Consider the following 24,767-nt stretch of genomic DNA (forward strand, 5'->3'; position numbering starts at 1 on the left):
CCATAGAAGTCAATGGTGATTTGCGCCTGTGTTTATACACTGCACGCATCCCCCGTGGGTCTCCTGCGTCCCTACCTTGGGTGTTTCCTGGTTGCCCCAGCGGTTCTACAGATCCTAAGCCTCACTTTTATCCCTCACGTGTTTCTTATACCACTATTTTAGTATATGGTTTGTGAGGCCCCAAGGGCAAAACATATACTGTGCTATTTACTGTGTACTATTTAAAGTCCTTGTATTGTACTTTTGCCTCTAGCCTCATAAATAGACTAGAGGGGTTGTGTTTAGAATAAATACATATATATTTGATATATACCTTGCGTGGTGTACTTTCATTTGATTATTCAAGACATTATAGACTGGTAAAACAAGCTGCTTTACAGTCCTTCAAGACTTAGCCTGAAGGCTGCTCTCCACAGCTACCACTAGGATAGTCTTTTATAAAGGTTGTCTAAACCTACCATCAATAAGGGTCATTTGGACTGGTGCAAGGTGCCCACTAGAATAGTGGACATCATATGCCGTGCCAAGTTCTCACAGAGACTTCTAGAAATGTACCCTCCCTTCATCTATTGTGAAACCAAAGCTGACCGCACCGGTCTGTTCCAAGGTTAAGACGGAAGCTGGTTAGCCCTCTGTGTTATGACTCAGAGACGGAGAAGTGCATTCCAGTCTCACGCTTTCAAACGCACATCCCACATATTCCTTTCCAGCAAGGCTGTTTTGCTCTGTGCTGAAAAAAAATGAAAACATCATACTCTGCTGTAAGAAGACACTAAATGATCGTGTACATTCAAAATGGAGTAAGTAAAAATGCATTGTCAAAGGTCACCACAATCTCACTATGTAAAAATATATGTAGCACTACACTAACTTTGGATTGCATTATTTATATTTATTAAACACTAACTTCTGATTGGGAACAGATAGGAATGTTACATTTGGGATCAAATTAATTTTAATAGTATGTAATCCCTCTTTAAAGGTAAAGTTGGATTTTAAGTCACAGTTCTGAAAATACCTCTTTTAGAAAGTTGTAATTGTCTATTCTGCCTTCTGCCCATGTCCTGGCTAACATGACATGAAGCTTGTCAGTTGGCTTGTGTGTATTCCTCCCAGGCAGTGAGACAAAGGGGTACAAGGTGTGGTTAGGATGGGCCCGTCATTGGGGAAGTGCTGTTCCCTGCTCCTCTTAGATTTCAGAGGGTTGCGTCAAGCACTCACAAAAAGGAACCTGACACCAGTCGTGTCATCCCACACTACCTGGAGCCTTGACAGGGGAAGGAAAGAACTTCCCAGGACCATATGTGAGAGTATTGTATGAAATCCCCCCCACTTCAAAAGCTGACACCAGGTATAAATATTGGACATCATGAACCACATCTTTAGTACCCTCCTGGGACTGTGGAGCACAGAAGAAAGACTGCCTTGTTCACCAGCAGACTGCCCTGCTGCTACCAGAGGCTTGCCCTTCTACTCAAGGCTTGCCTTGTTCTCCAATGGACTGCCCTGCTGCTTGAGGCCTGCCTTGCTCTCTGTAAAGAAAGACTGGACCTGCTTCCCTCATCCCAGGCTAACCTCCGCGAATCCAAGGGTTAGTCTGCTGACCTTTTCTGAGCCACAGGGACACAACAAGCGCTAGAGTCCTTCCTGCAGCTGCCTAACTGATGTGCTGCAACTGGTCCTGCCTGAATCTGCAACTGGACTCTGCCGGAGCCCTGGTGACTCTGCTAGAGTGAGTCCCTGAACCCCCAGAGGTGCCTCCCCAGGTGCCAGTCCCTTTTGACAACTGGAAACGCACAGAAGTTACAGCTAACCTGAAAAATAAACACAGCAGACCCAAAAGAGCTCAGCAACTACAGACCCATCTCACTCCTGCCCTTTAAGCATGAGCGCAAAATCCGCTACGCTCGCGGATTTTGCGAATTTTCGGTAAATCCGCGATCCGCGAACTCTCGCGAATTTACCGAAAATTCGCAATCCGCGAGCGGCGGATTCCGAGGCCAAAAGTTCAAGCCTTCCTGGCCTGTTGTTGTAACTAATTTACGATGGCGCCGGCAAGCTGCCAGCGCCATCGTAAAATAGTTACTAAATTAGCTTCAACAGGAAGCACTAATAGATAAAATCAAGCAGGCGCTCGTGCATCTGCTTTATTTTATCTATTCGAGCTTCCTGTTGAAGCTAATTTAGTAACTATTTTAGGATGGCGCTGGCAGCTTGCCGGCGCCATCGTACAATAGTTAACAGGCCAGGCAGCTGTGCCCTCTTCCCAAATATACCATCGAAAATCGGCTGTGATGCTGGACAGAGGCCTTTGCATCCTTGACTGTCACGAGCGCAATCCTCGTGCTGCTCCTGGGGACAGGAGCTTTTATAGCTCACTCAAGGGACCCCTGCGCCCTTCGGCGCTATTGCATAGTAACACACACCTGCTCGCTGTAGACAACTCTCTGGCACTTTAGGCAGCTGTAGTGTAGTGTAGTGAAAGCACTATACATTTAGCCAACGAGGTATGGCATAAAACGGTGGCGTCTTCTTGAATAAATATGAAGGGCAGGGTTCATTCTGGCACGATGGTCCTGGCACAAAAATTAAACCTCAACCGGAAGCACTTACAGATATCATTTAAGCATGTGCCCTAGTTGAAGCTTAAATTCAGTGACTCATTCATCGGCCCAAAAAGCAATCGTGAGCGTTGTCAAGGCTGGGCAGCTGTGTCTCTTCCCAAATATACCATCGAAAATCGGCTGTGATGCTGGACAGAGGCCTTTGCATCCTTGACTTTCACGAGCGCAATCCTCGTGCTGTTCCTGTGGCCAGGAGCTTCTGTATCTTCTTCATCCGCTGCTCTGATCGGTCTCTGACCTTTTATACACACAAGAGGCATGTGCACTCGCATGGAAGCCCCGCCCCAAATCCGCAAATCCGCGAATCCGCAAATACGCGGATTTTGCGGATCCACGATCCGTGAATACGCAAATCCGTGAATCGTGGATCCGCAAAATCCGCCCATGCTTACTGCCCTTCCCATCCAAAGTCATGGAGAAAGCTATCAACAAACAACTCTACAACCATCTTGAACAACACTACTTAATAGAAATCTCGCAGTCTGACTTCTGCAGCAACCACAGCATGGAAACCGCTCTCATAGCAGAAACTGACAACATCCGCACTATCATGGACAAAGGGGAAACAGTAGTACTCCTACTACTCGATCTCTCCGCAGCCTTCCATACAGTCTCCCACAAGACCCTCATCACATCATCACAGAGCCCTACCCTCTGTAATGTCAACATGGCTCCACTCGACCACGTCATAAGATCCCACGGAAACAATATTGTCTCCTACACAAACACCCAGCTCATCTTCTCCCTCACAGACCACAATCACACCACCTGGGTCAACTTCACCACCTGCATGTCAGACATAGCAAATTGGATGAAACAGAACTTCCTAAAACTTAACATGGATAAAACAGAAGTCCTGATCTTTGGGAACGAGCTCTCCATGGGTGCCTCCTGGTGGCCAACAGTCCTGGGATCCATGCCCACCGCGAAAATGTTGGCATCATTTTGAATAGAAGACTTGTGATGGCCAAACAAGTGAATGCCGTCACCTCATACAAAGACTCCAGACTCATCCTCAACATCCCTCACAGTGCACACCTCAGAGAGTACGCTGGCTACCAATTCAGAAGTGATGACAATTCAAACTACTCACCTTTGCATACAAAACCCTTGACAACATCAGACCTGCCTACCTCAACCACCACCACAACTTCCACCAACCCACCAGGCAACTGTGCTCAGCCACACTCCCCCTCGTGCAAAAACCCTGCATCCACAGGAGCAAATCAGGAGGCCGCTCCTTCTCCTACATCGCTGCCAAATTCTGGAGTGGCCTTCCACACGACATGAGTACCTCTTCTATGCCTACTTGAGTTCTGCAAGAAACTGAAGACCTGGCTATTCATCTTGGCACTCAATAGGCCTATTCATCTACTCCAGCGCCTGGATACCCCTTGGATGATCAGCTCGCTATACAAATCCCATAACATTGGCTGGCATCAGAGTGCACTCTTATGTGAAGAAAGCAGAAATCCTGAAGTTTTATTCTCTTTGTGGCTGCGAATGGGCCAGTCCTTGCTGCCTGCGACTGCCGTCAATGCGAAGCTCCGGTGAACCTGACTCTTCATACTACACCGACTTCCAGCAATGACTTGCAACACGCGCTCTGCAATTAACACTAAAGCAATGATAGCCTGCAGTGAACATCAGTGCGAAACTCCAGCAACAACTGACCGCAACACCAGACCAGGGACGTATCATATGTACAGTGCATTTTCCTGGTTTAAAAGGTGCACCCGGCGCAAATAAGGAAAATGCACTGTATTTGGATAAATGCACTGCCACCAGGGCAGCCGCGAATGTGCAACTTTTAAGCCGCTCCGCGTTTCACAGTGCAGGTGGCAATCCCCCTGCACTTTTAAGGGGGATTAAAGAGCCACTTACAGGTGGGTGCAGTGAGTGACGGCACTCGCCTGCAAGAGGATATCTGGGGTGTCCATGGGACCCCCCATCCAGAGGTCTGCCGTCAGGGGGCGCACTGTCAGTTTGCCTCCTGACAGCTTCTTTGCTTCTGTGCCTGCGTCTGTAATACGGAGTGGGTGCAGAGGCAAAGAGATTCTCACATTTGCATTGCTCCACGGGCCATGCAAACTAGAGAACAGCCTCTGATGAAAGCCCTGGCCCCCTATGTGCGCAAACGCCATCTGTATTACAGACGGGGATGCACAAGCATCTGCAGCTCCCTCTGGGGGCTTGCAAAGTGGGTGCAAACACCCATTGCGCCTCCGGGCACTTCCGTAATCCAGACCCATATTTTAGCGCTACATCGACTGTTCACGACGCCTGACCTGCTTCTCTCAGTCTCTTCCACTGTGAACTAGACTCTTCACACCAGACTCTGAGAAGGTAACTTTTTCAGCGGGACTAACCAGGTCCCTGTGTCTGGCCCACACACTATTATGGTTGACCTGAGCTTATATCTTTCTCCTGGTCTAGTATGAATGCGAGTGGCGCCTTGTGCTTCTAGGTGCTATGCTTAAATGACATTTTAAAATTGGATATCACCAGTTCTAATGATTGGATTGTTGTTGTTCGGGTGTCATTTTATTAATTAAAATTCACTACATTTTTCGAAATTGGTTTTGGAGTTAATTGTGGTGTTTTCACTTCATTACTATTTGTGTGCTACATAAATACTTTGCATATTGCCTCTAAGATAAGCCTGACCGTTTTTGTGCTAAGTTACCAGAAGGTTAAGCACAGGTTAATTTTGTAACTTTTGTGGTTCATCCTGATAAGGACGTTGGTTGTTGCTTGAGAAGGGTTTACACCCACCTCAACCAATAATCACATTTCTTACAAGCTTTATCTCACAGTATGGTTATCTCATGCAGTCATTGAGTTGTATCCAGTATATCAAGTAGGTATACCCAGATGCCTTACCAATGAAAAGATATGCGGTTATATTCAGCCATGATCCTATAAACAAAGTACTCATAAGTTCATAATTACTCATAATAAAATACAAACGAGACAGCAAATCTCTGTACACGTTCTTGATTCAATGCTTTTGCTTAAATGTGGATAATTTCTTTTACATTAATACAAACATTACATTAATGGTAGTGTACTTGCAGGTAACCACTTACTTGAAGCAGCTATGTGTCAGGGCAAAATTCGAAATAATTGAACAAAATAGGCACAGGCTTTCTTCACAGTTTAGCCTTGGATTTTTTTGCGATTTGCAACATAATCAATTTTCCTTCTATTTGCCAAAGTTTCCTCCAGGGTCCTGTTCCCACTAATTAGAATATTTTTTGTATGCAATAGCAAATATATACGTTGTCTGCTGCAAAATAAATAACATTTGTATTTCATGGAACAGCATTTTCTGTAAAAAAATCAAACAATGTGCTTTAGAAGAACAGTGAACAGATGTGACGGTTTTCCATGCTTAGTTAGCTAATGTTTCAAAGACTGCCTCTAGTACCTCAGTGGACGTGGGTATGCATTCAATGAGCAGTGTATGTTAGTCGTTGTAACACATAGGATGCATTTGAGTGGAGAGTCCACGTTCACAAGAAAAAGCAGTTATGAACTGTGACTGTGAATATTACAATGTGTTTGCAAAGACAAATTGGCCATTCAAATCTGTTTGTAGAGGCTGACCTCTAATCTAATTTTGTGGGGACTTGATTAATGTTATCTTCACTTTGATATTTTTAGAAGTTAAAAATCAGTATTTTTTATATCCTATTTATCTTGATGCAGGTACTGGAAGCGCATGGATTAAAACCTATATCTTTGCGACCAAAAGAGGTAAAATCCTACTACCACTTTCTCATACTCCATCTGTTTCTGTACTACATATACACTGCCAATCTAATGTCTGTATTTAACTCAGTCTTGCACTCTGAAATGTCTACTCTTTGATTTAAATGAGCATCAGAAGTCCAACTTTGAAAAAGCCAACACTCATCCCTTTGTTCCCATCAAAAGACTGCCTTAAATACCATTCTCCTTCCTTACCATTTCAAATCTTTGGAAATTATCTGTTCTGATTTGTAACCATATTCATTCAAAATTCCAATCTGGTTTCTGGCCAGGTCATGCCTCTACTCTTCTTACTGTTGCACACTAATAAGACTAAGGGCCTAATTAGGAGTTTGGCGGTCCATAGGACCGCCAAACCTATGTTTGCAGTCCCTGGTTTACCAGTTTGGTGATCCACCCACCAAATTACGAATACGGCGGATCATGGATCCCACCACAATGGCACAGCAGTCAGAGGCCCTTATATGCTGATGGTGCCGCTGCGGCACTGCCAAGCATATTAGAAGTTTCTTCACCGCTACCGTGTTTATGACGGTGAAGCCACAATGAAAACTGTGGCAGTGAGGAAACAAAGGGTGCCATACAGGACCCCCTGTTGGCTCAGGGCAAGGGGAGCCTGCAGAGGGGCACATGTTGTGCCCCCCTGTATGCAGCCATCCACTTTCCTGCACAGCATGGACTTTAAAGTCAATGCCATGCAGGAACGGGTTTTGGCCTTCCCGTTGCAGTGCCTTTTAATAGGCACTGCTGTGGGAACACCAATGGACTACCCACCAGACCTTGAGATTTTGCAGCGTGAATCTTTCTATAATCACTATGCTGTGCATTATTCTGCGGTCTAGTGGCTGGGTCCGGAATCGTAGTATTTTTTCATTTTATTTGTTTTGTTCGTAACCCAGTTGGGCGTCGACGTCCCACCTCTTAGTGTCCTTCCTGTGACGTCAGCACGCTTCCTGCAGAAGCTCCCACCTTTGGTCGCCATCTTCAGACTCTTTTTTCCGCCGTTGGGTCTGGATCGTCACCGAGAGGTTCCAGAGTTTTTGGAGAAAAGAAGAAGACTAAGAAAGAAAACCACTGAAAAAACGTGGAGAATACATCTCGCAAGCAAGACCACTGAACCGGGATGCCAAAAGAGGAGAACATCGAAAACTTCGACGTCCTACGGAGAATGCGCACACAGGGGGCCCCCTGAGCGCAGGAATGGACAAAACACCCTTCAAATTCTGCTGAAATTGCCACCACAAGTACGCGCAGAAGGACCAGCATCCAGTTTGCAACCTCTGCCTGCCGGTCGACCATGAGAGCAAGGTTTGCAACGCCTGTTCCGTTTTTACCCCGAAGACGCTCATGGTAAGAGAAAGACAGAGGAGAGCCAACTACAACATGCAAGGCCAAGGTCAACCTCCATAGCTCCGGGATTTGGGCCTCTCCGGTGGAGAAGAGGACAACATCGCTGAGGGACCAGATGACTACACAGTCACAGAGACCGATGCGAAAACAACAAAGGAGGTAAGAGAGACATCGACCCCTAAGACCCCAACAGACTCTGGAAAATCAGTCAGACTCTCGAAAAACAGAGTCTAAGTCCTCGAAAGGAGCACTGGCACTGAAACATTCGACAGACGCAGCTGCATCCAGGGACAAACAGCCCAGCGGATCCTTCAAAAAGGACTCCCAGTCAGTGAAAACACAAGACAAACCCAGGTCGTGGAAACACGTCCCCGAAAAGGCGTGCTCGACGCCGAAGGATAAGGACCCAAAGGCGACTTCGACATTAAACACATCGTCCATAACCCTCGACGCCGAGCAGGCCACCGAGATGGAGAGTAAAAAGAGAAGGTACGAGGCCGAAATGGACAACATCCTGCAAAGGAAAAGGGAATTCGACGAAAGGATGAAAAGGTTCACCATCCCGTTGAAGCCGGCGACCATCGTCGAGGTAGAAGAGGAGTTCGACCCCGAAGAGCCGCGGAAAACTCCGGAGCCCCAGGAACACCAAGAGGAAGATGGCCTATACTACTACAAGGGAGAAGGCGATGAAGACCAGCAAACAAGTTTGGGCTCGGCATCCTCGGTGGCACAGGACCTGGATTGGCAGGACCTCTATGCCGAAAACCCAGAAGAGGCCGTGGAAACATATCCTTCGAGGCCTTTGCCGCCAGATGACATTGTGATCTACAATATAGTCATCAGGAATGTGGCAACAGCATATGGGGTGAAACTGGAGGAAGAGAAACCAAAAGCCTGCTTCCTCTTAGAGACCCTGCACCCCACTCAAACTGGGAGTCAGTTCCTCCCCATGCTCCCAAGTGTCCTGGACCAGGGAAGGGAAGCATTCAAGGAGCCATCAAGCTGCAGGTCTGTCACACCTAGGACAGAAAAGAAGTACAAACATTCCTCTAAGGATCCACCTTACATCCAGGCATCCGTCACAGCTGACTCCATCATTGCAGCAACAGCCAGAAAAAGGGCCAATGTTCCCACAAACTCAGGCCCACCTCCAGACAAGGAAAGAAAGAGGATAGACTTCACTGGAAGGAAAATTGAGAGGAATGCAGCAATCAACTGGCGCATTGCCAACTCTAATGCCATACTCAACAGGCATACATACCAGCATTGGAAGGAGGTCGGACAGCTACTCAAACACCTCCCGAGCAATACCAACAGAGAACAACACACCTGGTGGAGGAAGGCAAGCACGTAGCAAACTCATGCCTAAAATCAGCCCTGGATGCGGCAGACACATCCAGCAGGCTCATGATGATTGAGGTCCTAGAAAGAAGGCATGCCTGGCTGAGAATAATATTCTGAACACACCCTTCAATGGAGAAACACTTTTCAGAGTGCCAGTAGATGAGAAACTGATGCAACTCAAGAAAGAAAATGAAACTACAAGGTCCATGGGGGTGTTTCAATTCACAGGAATGAGAAGGGGCACCCCGACACGGAGACCAAACGAAAGAGGGGGAAACCAGCCGGGAACGTCACATCAGACAGTCCAGCAGAACTACCAGGGCAACAACCAAGTGCAGCAGGGCCAGCAACAGCAAACCCGGCAATACCAACCTAGGTGCCAGTCCTTTTGAGGGAGAGCGAATGGAAGAGGACAAACAAGAAGAGGGGGCCAGCAAACCACCTCTAAGTGACTCCGCTCCACCAAACATGCCCACCCACACAACACCTCTAAGGGAGGGGCACAACAAAATAAGCAAAAAAGTTTTACACGCACTCCAATCAGGGATCAACAAACATATAACACCTGTAGGAGGCAGACTAAAACACTTCTTCCAGGAGTGGAAGAAAATAACAACAGACAAATGGATACTGAACATCATACAGTTTGGATACTGTATAGAGCTGGAAAAGAAGCCTCCAAACAGGAAACTAAAAAGAAAGGTGCGTTCAGCAAAAGAATTTGCGCTGCCCCTAAAGGAAGCACAAGAACTCCTCCACAAGGAGGCGATAGAAACCGTGCCATTCAAAGAAAGAAACAAGGGAGAGTACTCCAACTACTTCCTCTTACCAAAGGTGGACGAAACGTTAAGACCCATCCTGGAGCTACGGTTCCTAAACCAATACATAAAGACTCATAAATTCAAAATGACATCCCTACAAGAAGTCATCCCTCAGATAAGGGACAGAGACTTTATGTAAATGTAAATGTGTGTATACTTGTAAACCGCACTATCACCTGAAAGGTATTTTGGCACTGTATACCGCTGTGGAAACCTTCCTGGCTTTCCCTGTGAGATGCCCCTTACTGGGCACCTCCAAGGTGAGGCCAGGTATCCTAGCGCTTTCGGGGTCGTTGTGGAGATTAAGCAAGCTATTGCCCAGAGTTGCAGAGTGGGACCCATGATTAGAGTAGGCACCTAGGCGAGAATTATCGAGTCCGTGGACGTTGAGCCCAAGACCCTGCCGCGTCGGGAATTGAACCCTGGTCCCGGGCCAGATCTCTGCCTCAGGGTCTGCCGCTCTAATCGGTGAGCCACACTTCTCCACTTCTTCCACGGTAGACCCGAAAGATGCCTACCTACACATTCCCATAAACAGACAACACAAAATCTACTGAGATTTGCCATCGACAAAGCACACTACCAGTTCACAGCCCTGGCCTTCGGACTAAAATCCACACCAAGGGTCTTCACCAAATGCCTCGCAGCGGTATCTGCGCACCTACGGAGGGAAGGGATTCATGTATAACCCTACCTCGACAACTGGTTAATAAAAGCAAGTTCCAACAAACAATGCCAAATACATGCACAGCGGGTCACAGAGACGCTGACAGAACTGGGATTCTCAATCCCCTGGCGGAAATCCTCAATGGAACCAGAACAAGTGAAGATCTTCCTAGGTGCATAGATCAACACCATACAGAGCAAGATGTTCCCCAGCGACAAGAGAACACTTGCCCTGCTGAAGGAGACACGTCAATACCAAAAGGGGCGAGCTGTGACAGTGAGGTCAGCGAGCAAGATCATAGAGATGATGGCGTCCTGCATACACCTAGTCCCCAATATACGACTCCACATGAGACCATTACAGGAATGGCTCCAACAACAATGGTCACAAGCTACAGGGAGTTGGGAAGATCTAGTGGTTGTCACGCATGAAGTGCAAGAGGAAATAGCATGGTGGAACAAGGAGAACATAACAAGGGGGAAGCCTTTAACACCACCAAACCCAACAGGGACCATCACCACAGACTCATCACAGAGGGGATGGGGAGCACACATGAACCAGCTCAAGGTGCGGAGTCTGTGGACTACAACAGATGCGATCAAGCACATCAATTACCTGGAACTAAAGACTGTGTTCCTTGCCCTAAAAGCCTTCCAGAAATAACTGTACAAGCAGAGAGTGTTGATACAAACCGACAACACAACAACGATGTTCCACATCAACAAACAGGGAGGAACACAATCCGTGGCACTATCCAACCTAGCACAGGGGATATGGAGTTGGGCCATCCCACTAGAAATAGACCTCCTAGCTATACACCTACCAGGAAAGGACAACGTCGAGGCAGACAGGCTCAGCAGACAGACATCAGCATCACACGAGTGGGAGCTCAATGCACAGGAAACGCAAAAGCTATTCAAGAAGTGGGGGACACCAAAAATAGACCTATTTGCAACACACCAGAATGCAAAATGCTAATACTTCGCATCTAGGCAACCAGGAGAACAATCCCAGGGGAATGCCCTATGGATTAGCTGGTTGAAAACATTTGCCTACGCTTTTCCACCGATACCACTGATAAACAGGGTACTCAGCAAATGAGGAACCAGCAACATGACAGTGATTCTGGTGGCACCACAGTGGGCCAGGAAGTCCTGGTTCTCTCAAATAGCGCAGGGACCACCCCACAAGTTCGCAAAAAAAAAGGACTTGCTCTCCATGTAAAACGGGGAAATACTCCACCCAGAGCCGCAGATCCTCTGCCTAGCTGCATGGCACCTGAAGACTTAGAGTTTGCACACCTAAAACTCCCAGAGAGCACACTGTGGGTGCTACGGGAGGCAAGGAGACCTACGCCATGGCGGTGCTATGTGGCGAAATGGAAAAGATTCACACAATGGTGCATCAGGAAAAAACTACACAAGAAAATGACCAAGGAACTAACTGTGCTAAAATATTTAACACACCTGCTAAAAGCAAAACTAAGCTCTACCTTGCTGAGAGTACACCTAGCAGCGATAGTAGCCTACACAAGAGGGGAGACTGGAAAGAGCTTCTTTAAATCCCAAGTAGTAAAGAGATTCCTGGAAGGGGCTAAAAGGATCGCCCCACCAAAAAAGATTCAGCCACCGGCATGGAACCTTAATTTAGTTCTAACAGAGCTTATGAAAGCGCCTTGTGAGCCCATCCATAAGGCCTCACTACAAATGCTCACAATGAAGACAGCCTTCCTAGTAGCAATCACCTCGCTACCCAGAGTAAGCGAGCTACAAGCGCTGACGCTACAGGAACCCTACATTCAAATACACAATGACAGGGTGGTAATGAGAACGGACCCACACTTTATGCCAAAGGTGGGGTCAAGGTTTCACATGAAACAAACAATACAGATACTAAGCTTCTTTCAGAAATCCACAAGCGCAGAGAGAGCACTGCACACTCTGGACCCTAGAAGGGCAGTAATGCATTACATGGAACGAACTAAAGAGCACAGGAAAATAAAGACGTTCATTGTGTCCTTCGCAAGCAGTTTCCTGGGAAGACCAGTAACAAACGGCACCATCGCACGATGGATTACACAAACTATACAATTCTGCAACAAGCAGGCAGGTCAAGAGCTATTAGGAGGGGCACAAGCCCACTGTACCAGGAAAAAGGAAGCAACAATAGCCTTCCTGGTTAACACACCCATTCAAGACATATGCCTGGCGGTTACAGGGGCTTCAGTGCACATGTTTACTAAGCACTACTGTGTGGATATACAAATGAACAAGGAAGCATAAGTAGGACAAAAGTGCTTCAACATATATTCAACAACCAACGCTCATCTTCCACCCAACCGCCACAAACATAACAAACCGCTCCAAAGTCTATGCACAGCTTAATGAATCCAGAAAGATTCACACTGCAAAACGAATAGTTTCTTACCTGTCGGTGTAGTTTTGCAGCTTGAAGATCTTTCTGGATTTACTAGCGAACCCACCCACCTCCACCAGAAAGATTAGGCAGAAGAAGGGGGAAATGCAAAGACAATATACAATCAGACACTTTAAAGAGACAAATCTAGAATTCCTTTACATTAAGGAAGAACTTGAAAAGATTGGAAAGGATGAACAATCATGACACAAAAATAAGAGAAAAAGAATCCAAAGATGGCGCCCAAAGGTGGGAGCTTCCGCAGGAAGCGTGCCAACGTCACAGGAAGGACACCAAGAGGTGGGACGTCGACGTCCACCTGGGCTACGAAAAAAAAAGAAAAAATACTACGATTCTGGACCCAACCTCTAGACCGCGGAATAATGCACAGCATAGTGAATCCAGAAAGCTCTAGAGCGGTTCTGGAGTGGGTCACTGGTATTGCGGCCCACTCCAGGACCTCTAAACTCATAATCAGGCCCTAAGCTTTGAACTCTAAACCCGTTCATGGCTGCATCAGATCTGTCTATGGATTTTGATACTATCACTCTTTTCTTCTGAATTGAGTCTTGCTGAGGAATTTCTAAGGTTTCTCATAATTTTTTGTCATTTTATCTCTGTCACATTCTTTTTCGGTTTCTTGAAAAGATGCTTCTTGTGCGCCAACATCACTGCTCTGTGGAGTTACTCATGGGTCAGTTCTTGGATTATTTAACTGTTACACCAATTGACTCTCTCTTCAAGCATCACATAATCTAGGTTCGCTAATTTTTTTCATACCAATACAGAAATCTAACATTCATGTCCATTTTCTGTTGGTCTTACTCACAGATGTCTTGCAGAGTAGTTAATATATGCATCAGCACCAATATTTAACCATTGATATATTTCAGTCCACAAGCCAGCTACCTCACCTATCACTCACTGAGTGTATGCTTCTCTTTGACCATGCACATCATTTCACGATCTTTTAGCTAGGTTTGCATTGTAGACATAACCACATACATTCATTCACCAAATCTTGCAGTATACTACATAATGTTTTCTTTGGCCAGTAGCGTTTCCACTAAAATCCCTTTAGAAGCGTTTGTCTTCTCTTGTCACTATTGTTACACATCCCTTCATTTTGGACTCCTTGCTTATGTCCTCCAGTCCTTTTGATTTATTTATCACTTCTCTGTTCACTTATAGCCTAGCATATTAAACAAACTCATGTTGTGTCTCTCCCTTTTTTAGAGTTGTATCCAATTTCAGTTTATTTGTATTGTGTGTAAATGTGTACTTTAGTCGGATCTTCCTTTCGATCATCACTTAGTGTTCCTTATCAGCCTACAGGATTTCTGAAATATGCTTCTTTTCATTTGGTAATAATAATTCCACATGTCACACATTGTATTGGTCCTTCTCCCTTCTGATATCAAACCTATTGGATGCTCCACTTATGTCTTACATCTGCTTCTTTTACCATGTTTAAAGGCTTTAAAATACACATTTGTTTTCACATATTTGTTTCTAATTATCTTTTCTAATAAAGTGCTTTGCTCCATTGTTGTTTCTTTAAACGTGGTCATCCAATTAGGTTGTAGAATTTTCTTTAGAAACTTTACCATCTTGAGCACCTGCCAATCCTTGTATAAACCACAATATGTATGTCTTGTGTACCAATTTATTAATTGCTGAATCGAACCAGGAATTTATAATGCACACACGTATTTACTGATTCACCAGAAGGAACTAACAGCGATCCCTACACACCGTAGTAGAAAAGTGAGACTAGTGACTTAATTTTAGTTTTGAGCTTAAGCCAATTATGTTTTCAATGCAGTCGGAAATCACATAAAATCCATGATAAAACAATTATTTTAAACAATGGCAAACTATAGAGAAACCTGCATTAAAGCATATGACGTAGATGCACAGCTCCATTGTCTGTCATTAAAACATGTGGTGAGCGCATTTTAAATGTAATCACTTAGAAGTTAACACAATTTACAAAAATGCAAATAATATTTTAATTTTAAAATCTTATTAATGTTATAAAGGACAGTTGGTGGGGCACTTCAAAGCAGGCAAAGATCCATTATGAAAGCTTTGGGAAGTATTGGCTTAATTTTACCTGTTCGAGAACTTTCCAAATTGGCAAATATTTTTAGAGTGTTCATTTAAAAAAGTGATTGAATAAGTTGTTGAAAAGTGGAGAAAAACTGGTGGGAAGTGCTTCAACTGCTCTAAAAATCCAACCTTTCTTCCTAAGTACAAACAAACCCTGGTAGTGCCCGCATGTGTACTGTTCAAGATCGACATCTTTAATAGCATGCACCTAGGATTACCAGATTATTTTTTTGCAGTTCTTCAGAAAACACATAATTTTGTAGTTTGATTAGTATGATGAACAGCTCCAATGTCACCACCTCCATTGCCTTTATACACATCAGAGGGATCCCCATACATATGGGGACGGCATCCCCCTTTGCTCTATCTATCTTCACTAGGCACCATTTGACCCAGTGCCCACAAATGAGCTATAGGTGACTATGACATATATCCCGCAGAGGTGTGTGGGGGGATTGATGGGGTACAGATCCTGATCATTTTCCTCTAAGAACATCTCTCTTCAAGGACACCACAGCTTACCATGAGGTGATTTAAAGGTTAGCATTTTTTCATGTGGACATGCATGGCCTTCATGAGGAAGACGATTTCCTTTTGGAGACATTATGCAAGTCAGAGAGAACTTTACAGTTCCTCCCTATGTGAAAGGGCATACTAAAATCATCCACAAATACTTTTTAGGAGCCAGGCAAGCCCAGGGTGATAACACCAAAGTAAAAAAAAAGTATGAAGGTTCATGTCTTACCCAACACCCTTGTTGTCCACACAGCACTCATGTGGGCTTCTGCTCAGGCCATGGGCTTCTGCTTAGGCCACAGGCAATGCACCCCTGTTTGAAAAAGAGAGCAAGAAGATGGATGATGCAGATGAAAGGTAGGAGCCAGTACCCACTGGAGGATAGCCAACCCCGTGAGCCTCCTTTCCCTCTGACAGGGCTTAATGGGAAACAATGCAAAAACTAGCGAAGCATCTTGCAAACGAGTTTAAAAAGTTTCAAAAGGGGGAGAAGGAGATAGTTTCACTTAAGCGACTATTTCTAATGCCTCCATATTCTTCACCCTTAATGCCAAGGAAACCACATCACACTGGGGTCAACACCAGCATCCACATCATACTAAATGCTTAGCTATGTATCTTACTTTAAGCTGGTGGTCTAGCAACATCTGCTTCACCTGCTCTTCAATGGAGAACATCAACTCTGCCCACGGGTGGGTCAAATGTTAGAAAAAATCTAAAACGACACAGACATTGCAAAAGTCTTCGGTACCCTACAGACCCCATCTCCTCGATGCTCTGTTGGGAGACATTACGAGCAGGCTCGAAAGCCAACTACCCAAATGCTACCCTCTCATACCAAAAGGAGCAACACAACAAGCATACCATCAACTGGTGACATAAGGGTATGCCAGGTGTGCCTATAGAGGCAAAAACAACAGGAGCAGGCGTAAAGGAGTTTCCGGCAGAGGGGCCTTCACCTCACAACACTGCCTCCCTTTGCCTTGCCTGATCACACAAAACACGAAGACAAATCGGCATTAGCTGTGGTTCACAGCTACTGACTAGAACGTATCACATCCCCAACATTAAGCCTCGAGCCACACCCTCATCAGCAAACAACTCACCCTCTCTTGCCCTTTTTCGTAAAAATCTAAAAACCTGGCTTTTCGCAGAGTCCTACCTGTAAAATTTGCCTCTTTCAGGTGCCTCCGACCACTCAGCTGTTTTTCCACCAGATGCGCCTTGATGCCTCCGGGTTAAGTTGCGCCATATAAATTCCCAATTCATTCATTCATTCATTCTGCAGGAAGAGATTAAAGTGCTCTTTCAAAAAGGGGCAACAGAACCAGTTCCCCCTCACCATCGCAGCGCAGGAGTTTACTCTCTTTACTTCCTCATCCCCAAGAAGAACGGGTCTCTTAGGACCATTCTGGCCCTCAAGCCCCTCAATCCCTTCATTCCCTTTGAATACTTTCCTATGGTAATACTACTGGTTGCCATCTCCGATTGATTGCATTACAGCACTAGACTTTAAACATGCCTACTTCCACATCCCCATCCATCTAGACCACGGGCACTACTTATGCTTCATAGTAAGTGTTCATCAATATACATTCAAGGTACTTACCTTCGGCCTCACCACTGCTTGAAGCAGTAGTAGCAGCATTCTGAAGGAGGGGGGGAATCCATGTTTTCCCCTATTAGCTGATGAAGATCGCAAGCAAGCACCAGTTCATAGCAGAAACCCAGGCTACAATCTCACTCCTAAATACTTTGGGTTCATGTTAAATGCCACCAAAACCCATCTACAGCCCCTTCAACTCCAGCCATTTGTAAGGCCAGTACTAAGCTCAGTTACAGGCAAATTCTACCATGGACACTGAAAGGTAGGAGGAGGGCCTGAGGGATTTTAAAGTCCAAGACACATTCCCTAGCTACATGTACAAAAACAAAAAAGTGTCAGAGGGTCTAACTAGTCTATGTGTGGGTCATTAAGCTAACAGAACCGTGTCAAATCATCTAACCAAAACAAAAAGAAGAATTGCTGGATACCAGTGATCACTTACAGGTTATCCATCAGTCACCACACGGAACCGCCCTTCATCATTTGGCATTCCTGTTGTTCACAATCATTGGTACGTCACTGGCTCAGGTAAGCGGAGGTCAGTTGGTATAACCTCCTGAGAGCCAAGTGGCGACCAAATAGTGGTAGAGTGTCACTAGCTACCCATCAATTTATTTGGTGGGTGACTGATTTGCAGTGCTGTGAAAAGGGGTGTGTGGTTAGGGTGAGTAAAGGTGTATAAAATTGGGTGAGTGAGCAATAATAAGAAAACTTTATTAGATCATATGCTCGCCCCGCCAACATTAAAAAGCAGCATAGGTAGTTTTAACAAATATCTACCCTGATATTAAATTGGTCGACATGTTTCAGCAAACTTCTGGGGACTAACGAGTCCATTGCTTTCATCAGGACCGTAAAAACGTATGAAGGCTAATGCAAAACGTGGAGTGAAGTGGTGCTTCCCTCGACTCCTGAGCCGTTGCCAGGCGGGGTGGAGCCTTCTACTCCTACTATCATGTGACGAGTATACTTTCTACAAACTAAAGAATACACCTCACAAATCAGGTGATCTTTTTTCATGTTGTAAGAAATATAAGTATAAAGTCACGTTTAATTTCATTCTTCCACTTCACTCCACGTTTTGCAGTAGCCTTCATACGTTTTTACGGTCCTGATGAAAGCAATGGACTCGTTAGTCCCCAGAAGTTTGCTGAAACATGTCGACCAATTTAATATCAGGGTAGATATTTGTTAAAACTACCTATGCTGCTTTTTAATGTTGGCGGAGCGAGCATATGATCTAATAAAGTTTTCTTATTATTGCTCACTCACCCAATTTTATACACCTTTACTCACCCTAACCACACACCCCTTTTCACAGCACTGCAAATCAGTCACCCACCAAATAAATTGATGGGTAGCTAGTGACACTCTACCACTATTTGGCCGCCACTTGGCTCTCAGGAGGTTATACCAACTGACCTCCGCTTGCCTGAGCCAGTGACGTACCAATGATTGTGAACAACAGGAATGCCAAATGATGAAGGGCGGTTCCGTGTGGTGACTGATGGATAACCTGTAAGTGATCACTGGTATCCAGCAATTCTTCTTTTTGTTTTGGTTAGATGATTTGACACGGTTCTTTTAGCTTAATGACCCACACATAGACTAGTTAGACCCTCTGACACTCTTTTGTTTTTGTACAAATTCTACCACGGTCCACAGAGGCTTTCGCTTTCCAGTAGCTCTTGCCTCTTTCAGCCAAGTCAGAAACTCTCGGTTTGAACCATTATTTACCACCTTGGCATGATGACTTCCTGCAGCTCCATATGTGTCTAGTTCAAAAATACCTTTCAAATCAATGGTCGTCATATGCAGAGGGTCAATGAGAAGATTTAGTGTTGGTAAACTCCCGGTGGTGGAACAGCAACAATTGCATGACAGCCCTTCCTAGTTCCGATACCACAAGTCACCATGTTTAACTCTTGAGCAAGCTGGGGAGGGCGGGCAGATCTGGACAAAATGACATATAAGGAGGTGTGGGTTCCTCATCACCAGAAGCACTATGTCAACTACCTCGAGCTCCCTGCTATGCATAGCATCTTTAAAGTTTTCCATTCCCTCATTCAGGGCAAGGTAGTTATAATCAAAACAGACAATATGACAGTCATGTACTGCCTTCAGAAACAGGGTGGCACTTACTCTCTGCCCCCAATTCTACTGGCACAAAAGACAAGGTATTGGGCACTCCACCACTGCATTAATCTCATGTTAGAATACCTTCCGGGGGTGAACAACAACCTGGCCAATATTTTCAGCAGGACACATGGCTACAATTGGGAATTCCATCTGCAATTCCTACTCCTTTTTTTAGCACTAGGGCACTCCTCACATAGACCTATTTTCCACCCCAAAAAAAGCAAAATACCGACACTTTCTCTCCAGGTAACCACACCTCTAGTCAATGGACAATGTACTATAAATGACCTAATCAGGGATCTATGCTTACGCTTTTCCGCCTCTCCTACTGTCACGATATGCAGATTGACTAACCTGGTTTGTTCAGATACAGCGGGAGCGATGTGAAGATAGTTTCTCTCCTCTCTGGATGTGTACCCCAGGTGAGTCGTAATGGAACTTCACCTGAGAGGACACCGCCCAGGGAAGGGGAAAAATGGAGAAATAAAATAGAAAAGGCTGGCAGCCATAAACCATCCACAAGGCACGACAATAGGAGATACACCTCGCCTACGTCAGGGTACAGGTTCCTGTTAGGAGACACAAACACACAGGAATCACTCTCTGTTTTATATGCAATACCTCTCTATTGTTATATAACGGGTTACCTACTATGCTTACATGTTAAAGCTCCAGCAAGCATTCCACTCATCGGGGCAAAAGTAGGAAAAATAAAGTAACAAAAAGTATGAGGGTACTGCCCATGAACCCTAGACAGAAAAAGATGAACAAGTCTCTGTGGAATACCAATAGTCGTTATCTCGCTACTTAACTGAGGCGTAGTGGGTTCTTCATGAACTTGACTCTACCAACCCCAAGACAGCAGTTGAGGAAAGGGAAAAGGCAATCCAGTCCGAGCTATACAATAGCTCAAGTTATCCATAACCAGGAAGTAGCGGTTAAATACACGCAAAAAGTCCTTTCTCATGCTAGTCTACACTAGCTAGTGTCCATGAAAACAAAAACGAGAAAACAAGCGAGGCACAAAGGGGAGCTGGATTAACATCATCCACTCGCCCTAAAAGTCCTTGTGTCCAGCGCGCTCCCCACAGGGTACACTGAGGGACACAGCGCTTCTCACTAGCAGCTCTCAGCAGGGTTCACAGAGCGGGTATCAGCGCGGCTGGTGGCTCGGTTCCAGAGCGGGACACAGCGCGGCTGAAAGCGGGACACGATCTTCTTACCAGCGGCTCCCAGCAGGGTTTCACAGAGCGGGTATCAGCGCGGCTGGTGGCTCGGTTCCAGAGCGGGACACAGCGCGGCTGAAAAGCGGGATACAGCTGACAGCAGATCCTGCGGGCGCACAACGCGAAGCAAGGTTCCAGGATCAGGAAGGTAGCTAGTACAGGTGACAAGCACCGAGGGCTTCCACAGCGGCATAGGTATAGGTGAGGCAAACCACAGAGGAGAGGAAAGAGAAAACAGACTCCCACCAGGCATTCTGGGACTTGTAGTTCCCCCCTAAACACCTACGTTGTGACAGAACCCCCTCACAATGACCGACGACCCGGCGGTCCACCAGGCTTCGAAGGAAATCTGGCATGGAAACGTCTCAACAACCCAGGACAATGCAAGTTGGAGCGAGGTTCCCATGAACGTTCCTCAGGACCGTACCCCTTCCAATCTATCAAGTATTGTAAGGCACCCCTCACCCTTCTGGAGTCAAGCACCGCTCTCACCTCATACTCGACCTCCCCCTCGACATCCACAGGCTGCGGCCTGACCATCGGTCTCGTGCCCTGCACATAAGGTTTCATCAGAGATACATGGAACACGGGATGTATATGCCAGGAGGAAGGTAATTGAAGTTTCATGGCAACTGGATTAACCACGGCCACAATGGGATAAGGTCCTACAAACTTAGGTTGCAGGCGTGTATTCCCCTTCAGCCGCAAATGTTTGGTACTCAACCATACCTTATCGCCCACTGCGTAAACTGGCTCCGGAGTTCTCTTCTTGTCAGCTTGTGCTTTATCGCGGTTTCTGGCTGCCACCAATTGTTCTTTTGCATCATGCAGAACTGAATGTAGATGCCTATGGTGTTGCTGTATGGTGGGATGGGAAGAAGGACATGGCTGATCAAAAGGCAAAGAATTGGGATGATAGCCCGTAAGACAAAAGAAGGGGGAACATCCCAAAGAAGAATGAGTGGTGTTATTGTAGGCAAATTCTGCCATCCACAACAACGTCCTCCATTCTTCTCCCTGTTGCAGGGTGAAGCATCTCAGGTACTGTTCTAACGTTTGGTTTAGTCTGTCTGTTTTACCGTCAGTCTGAGGGTGGTAACTAGTTGATAGACGCGCATCTATTTTCATCACCTCACACAAAGCTTTCCAGAATTTGGAGGTGAACTGAGAGCCTCTATCTGTGATAAGCACAGAAGGGATGCCATGTAACCGTACCACATGCTGCATAAAGGTCATAGCCAATTCTCCTGATGTGGGTAACTTAGTCAATGCAATGAAATGCCCCATCTTAGTGAGATGATCTATCACCACTAGAATAGTGTTGTTGCCGAAACTGAGAGGCATTTCTACGATGAAATCCATCGAAACCGTGTGCCACGGAGCCGGAGGTACCGGTATAGGACGTAGTAACCCACTGCTTCTTTGATGTTGAGCTTTAGCTTGAATGCATATAGGACATCGGGTTACATACTCTTCTGTGTCTTTCCGAATGTTTTCCCACCAAAAGTACCTCATAGTATGTTGGAGAGTCTTGAGAATTCCTGGATGGCCGCTAAGGGAGGAATCATGTGTCCATTGCAGAACCTGAACCTGTGATTCCTGATCAGGGAGGTACAACTGATTGTCTCTGAAGAGAAGCTTCCCTTTTTGTTTTCTTTGTCGAGGTTCTTTAGCTATCCAGGAAGGAGCGTCCACCGCATTGCTTTTTTCCTCCACATGTCTCAGGAAATCAGTAGGACTCGTTATGGCTGACACAGAAGGACTAAAGGTTGCTCTGTTTAGAAGAAGAGGAGGTTCGTCAACTTCCAATGCCAACACCGGAGATACTGATTCTGGTCTTGATAAAGCATCCGCCTTTCCGTTTTGTGGGCCCGGGCGATATTTAATGATGAAATCGAAATCCGAGAAAAACAAGGACCACCGTAACTGACGAGGTGTTAACGCCTTTGCACTTTTCAGGAAAAGAAGATTACGGTGATCCGTAAAGATTTCCACAGTGTGTCTAGCCCCCAACAGATGATGTCGCCACTCTTCGCACGCCCGTTTAATGGCCAACAATTCCTTATCGGTGATGCTGTAGTTAATTTCATTGGAAGACAATTTCCTTGAGAAATAGGCGACAGGATGAAGTTGGCCTGTGTCCGGATGTCTTTGGGATAAAATGCCTCCAATTGCGTAATGTGACGCATCCGTTTCCATCACGAAAGGTAGAGCGGCATCCGGGTGACGGAGAATGGGTGCAGAAACAAAACGATCCTTTAATGCCTGAAACGCCTGTTCAGCTGGTTCCGTCCATTTGAAGACTACTCCTTTCTTGAGCAAATACGTCAAAGGCTGGATGATGGTGGAAAACCCATAAATGAATCGGCGATAAAAGTTCGCAAACCCTATAAAACTTTGCAACGCCTTCACACTAGAAGGGGATTCCCAATGTATTATTGCCTGGATTTTCTTTTGATCCATCCGTAGCCCATCCGGACCAATGATGTACCATCACAGGCGTTTCTCCCGGCCACCTGAGGGTGACACAGACGTTCATATGCGGCACAGCAGGCTGCATGGTGTTGGCAACGGCGTGAAAGACCTCTTTTTCGATCTCATAGCTCAAACGAGGGGTCTGGAACTCGTTTGAGCGTTCTCGTTTCCCGAAGTAGGTACAGGATATTCCACTGCAGAGAGATTTCTAGCCCCTTTTGTCTTGACTCTACAATCTTTGATGAAATGTCCGGGTTTTCCACAGTACATGCAGAGTTTCTGTTGCCTTCTACGTGTACGCTCTTCTGCACTCAAAGGACCTCGTATTCCTCCTATTTGCATGGGTTCTGTAGTATCCGACGTAGGAGGGGTGTCTGACACTGCTTTGGGTTTGGTAGGAGGGAAACGGTACTCGTGTCTATATTTGTCGCCTTTCCGTTCTTGTAGTCTGTGATCTAGTTGTACTGTGAGATCTATTAGCTCTTCACACGTAGTAGGCAGAGACACCACCTGAGCAAGGACGTCCTTCAGCTCTCCCTTCAACCCTTGATAAAACAAGGATACTCTCTTTGCTGGTGGCCAATCAGTTTCGACAACAAGACGATTGAAATGTGTTATGTACGACAGTAGATCTTGCGAACCTTGTTTCAGTGTGATCAACTCTCTATCTAAGGATAGCATATGTGCCTTACGATCGAACAACTTCCTCATCTCTTCACAGAATTCTTCGAAATCATTCAGAACAGGATCATTTCTTTCGATCAGAGGAAATGACCAACTAGCGGCGTTACCTCCTAAATAGGATAACATGAAAGCCGTCTTGGAATGATCATCAGGAAAGACAGCAGGTTTACACATGAAATGTAACCTGCACTGCCCCAAAAACGTACTGAATTTGTTAGGATCCCCTAAAAATCTTTCGGGAGGTGCCAAGGGCAACTGCATTGGTTGTATTACGTTAATGGTGGAAGGACCTTGTGCTCCTGGAGCAACAGAAGCTTGAGACTGAAGAGGAGGAGGTAACGTGGCTTCTCTAATGTAACGGGCTCCCCTACCACTAGGGGTACCTGACCGTGCCATCCCCGCTACTTCTTGTCGTAGAGTCGTCATTTCGGTCCTCATATCGTGGTTCTCTACCCTCACCGCATCTACCTCCACTCGTAACGCGTTAAGAGTGTCTAACATAGTAGCCAGGACAGTATTGGTGTCCATCGCTCAGGCCGTAATACCACGTGGGCTTGTCACTCTGTCACGATATGCAGATTGACTAACCTGGTTTGTTCAGATACAGCGGGAGCGATGTGATGATAGTTTCTCTCCTCTCTGGATGTGTACCCCAGGTGAGTCGTAATGGAACTTCACCTGAGAGGACACCGCCCAGGGAAGGGGAAAAATGGAGAAATAAAATAGAAAAGGCTGGCAGCCATAAACCATCCACAAGGCACGACAATAGGAGATACACCTCGCCTACGTCAGGGTACAGGTTCCTGTTAGGAGACACAAACACACAGGAATCACTCTCTGTTTTATATGCAATACCTCTCTATTGTTATATAACGGGTTACCTACTATGCTTACATGTTAAAGCTCCAGCAAGCATTCCACTCATCAGGGCAAAAGTAGGAAAAATAAAGTAACAAAAAGTATGAGGGTACTGCCCATGAACCCTAGACAGAAAAAGATGAACAAGTCTCTGAG

General features: G+C 45.8%; 1 protein-coding gene across 2 annotated transcripts in view; it reads left to right on the plus strand.

The window, feature by feature from the left end:
* Positions 1–24,767, plus strand: part of HAL (histidine ammonia-lyase) — a 387,900-nt gene that overhangs the window by 216,341 nt on the left and 146,792 nt on the right. For both annotated transcript variants that reach the window (XM_078675784.1, XM_078675792.1), the window contains one exon: positions 6,336–6,383. In XM_078675784.1, coding sequence (XP_078531910.1) covers positions 6,336–6,383 — 48 coding nt within the window. The remainder of the gene's footprint in view (positions 1–6,335; positions 6,384–24,767) is intronic.

The sequence above is a fragment of the Lissotriton helveticus genome, chromosome 1_1, assembly GCF_964261635.1.
Source record: "Lissotriton helveticus chromosome 1_1, aLisHel1.1, whole genome shotgun sequence".
Classification (NCBI taxonomy): Eukaryota; Metazoa; Chordata; class Amphibia; order Caudata; family Salamandridae; genus Lissotriton; species Lissotriton helveticus.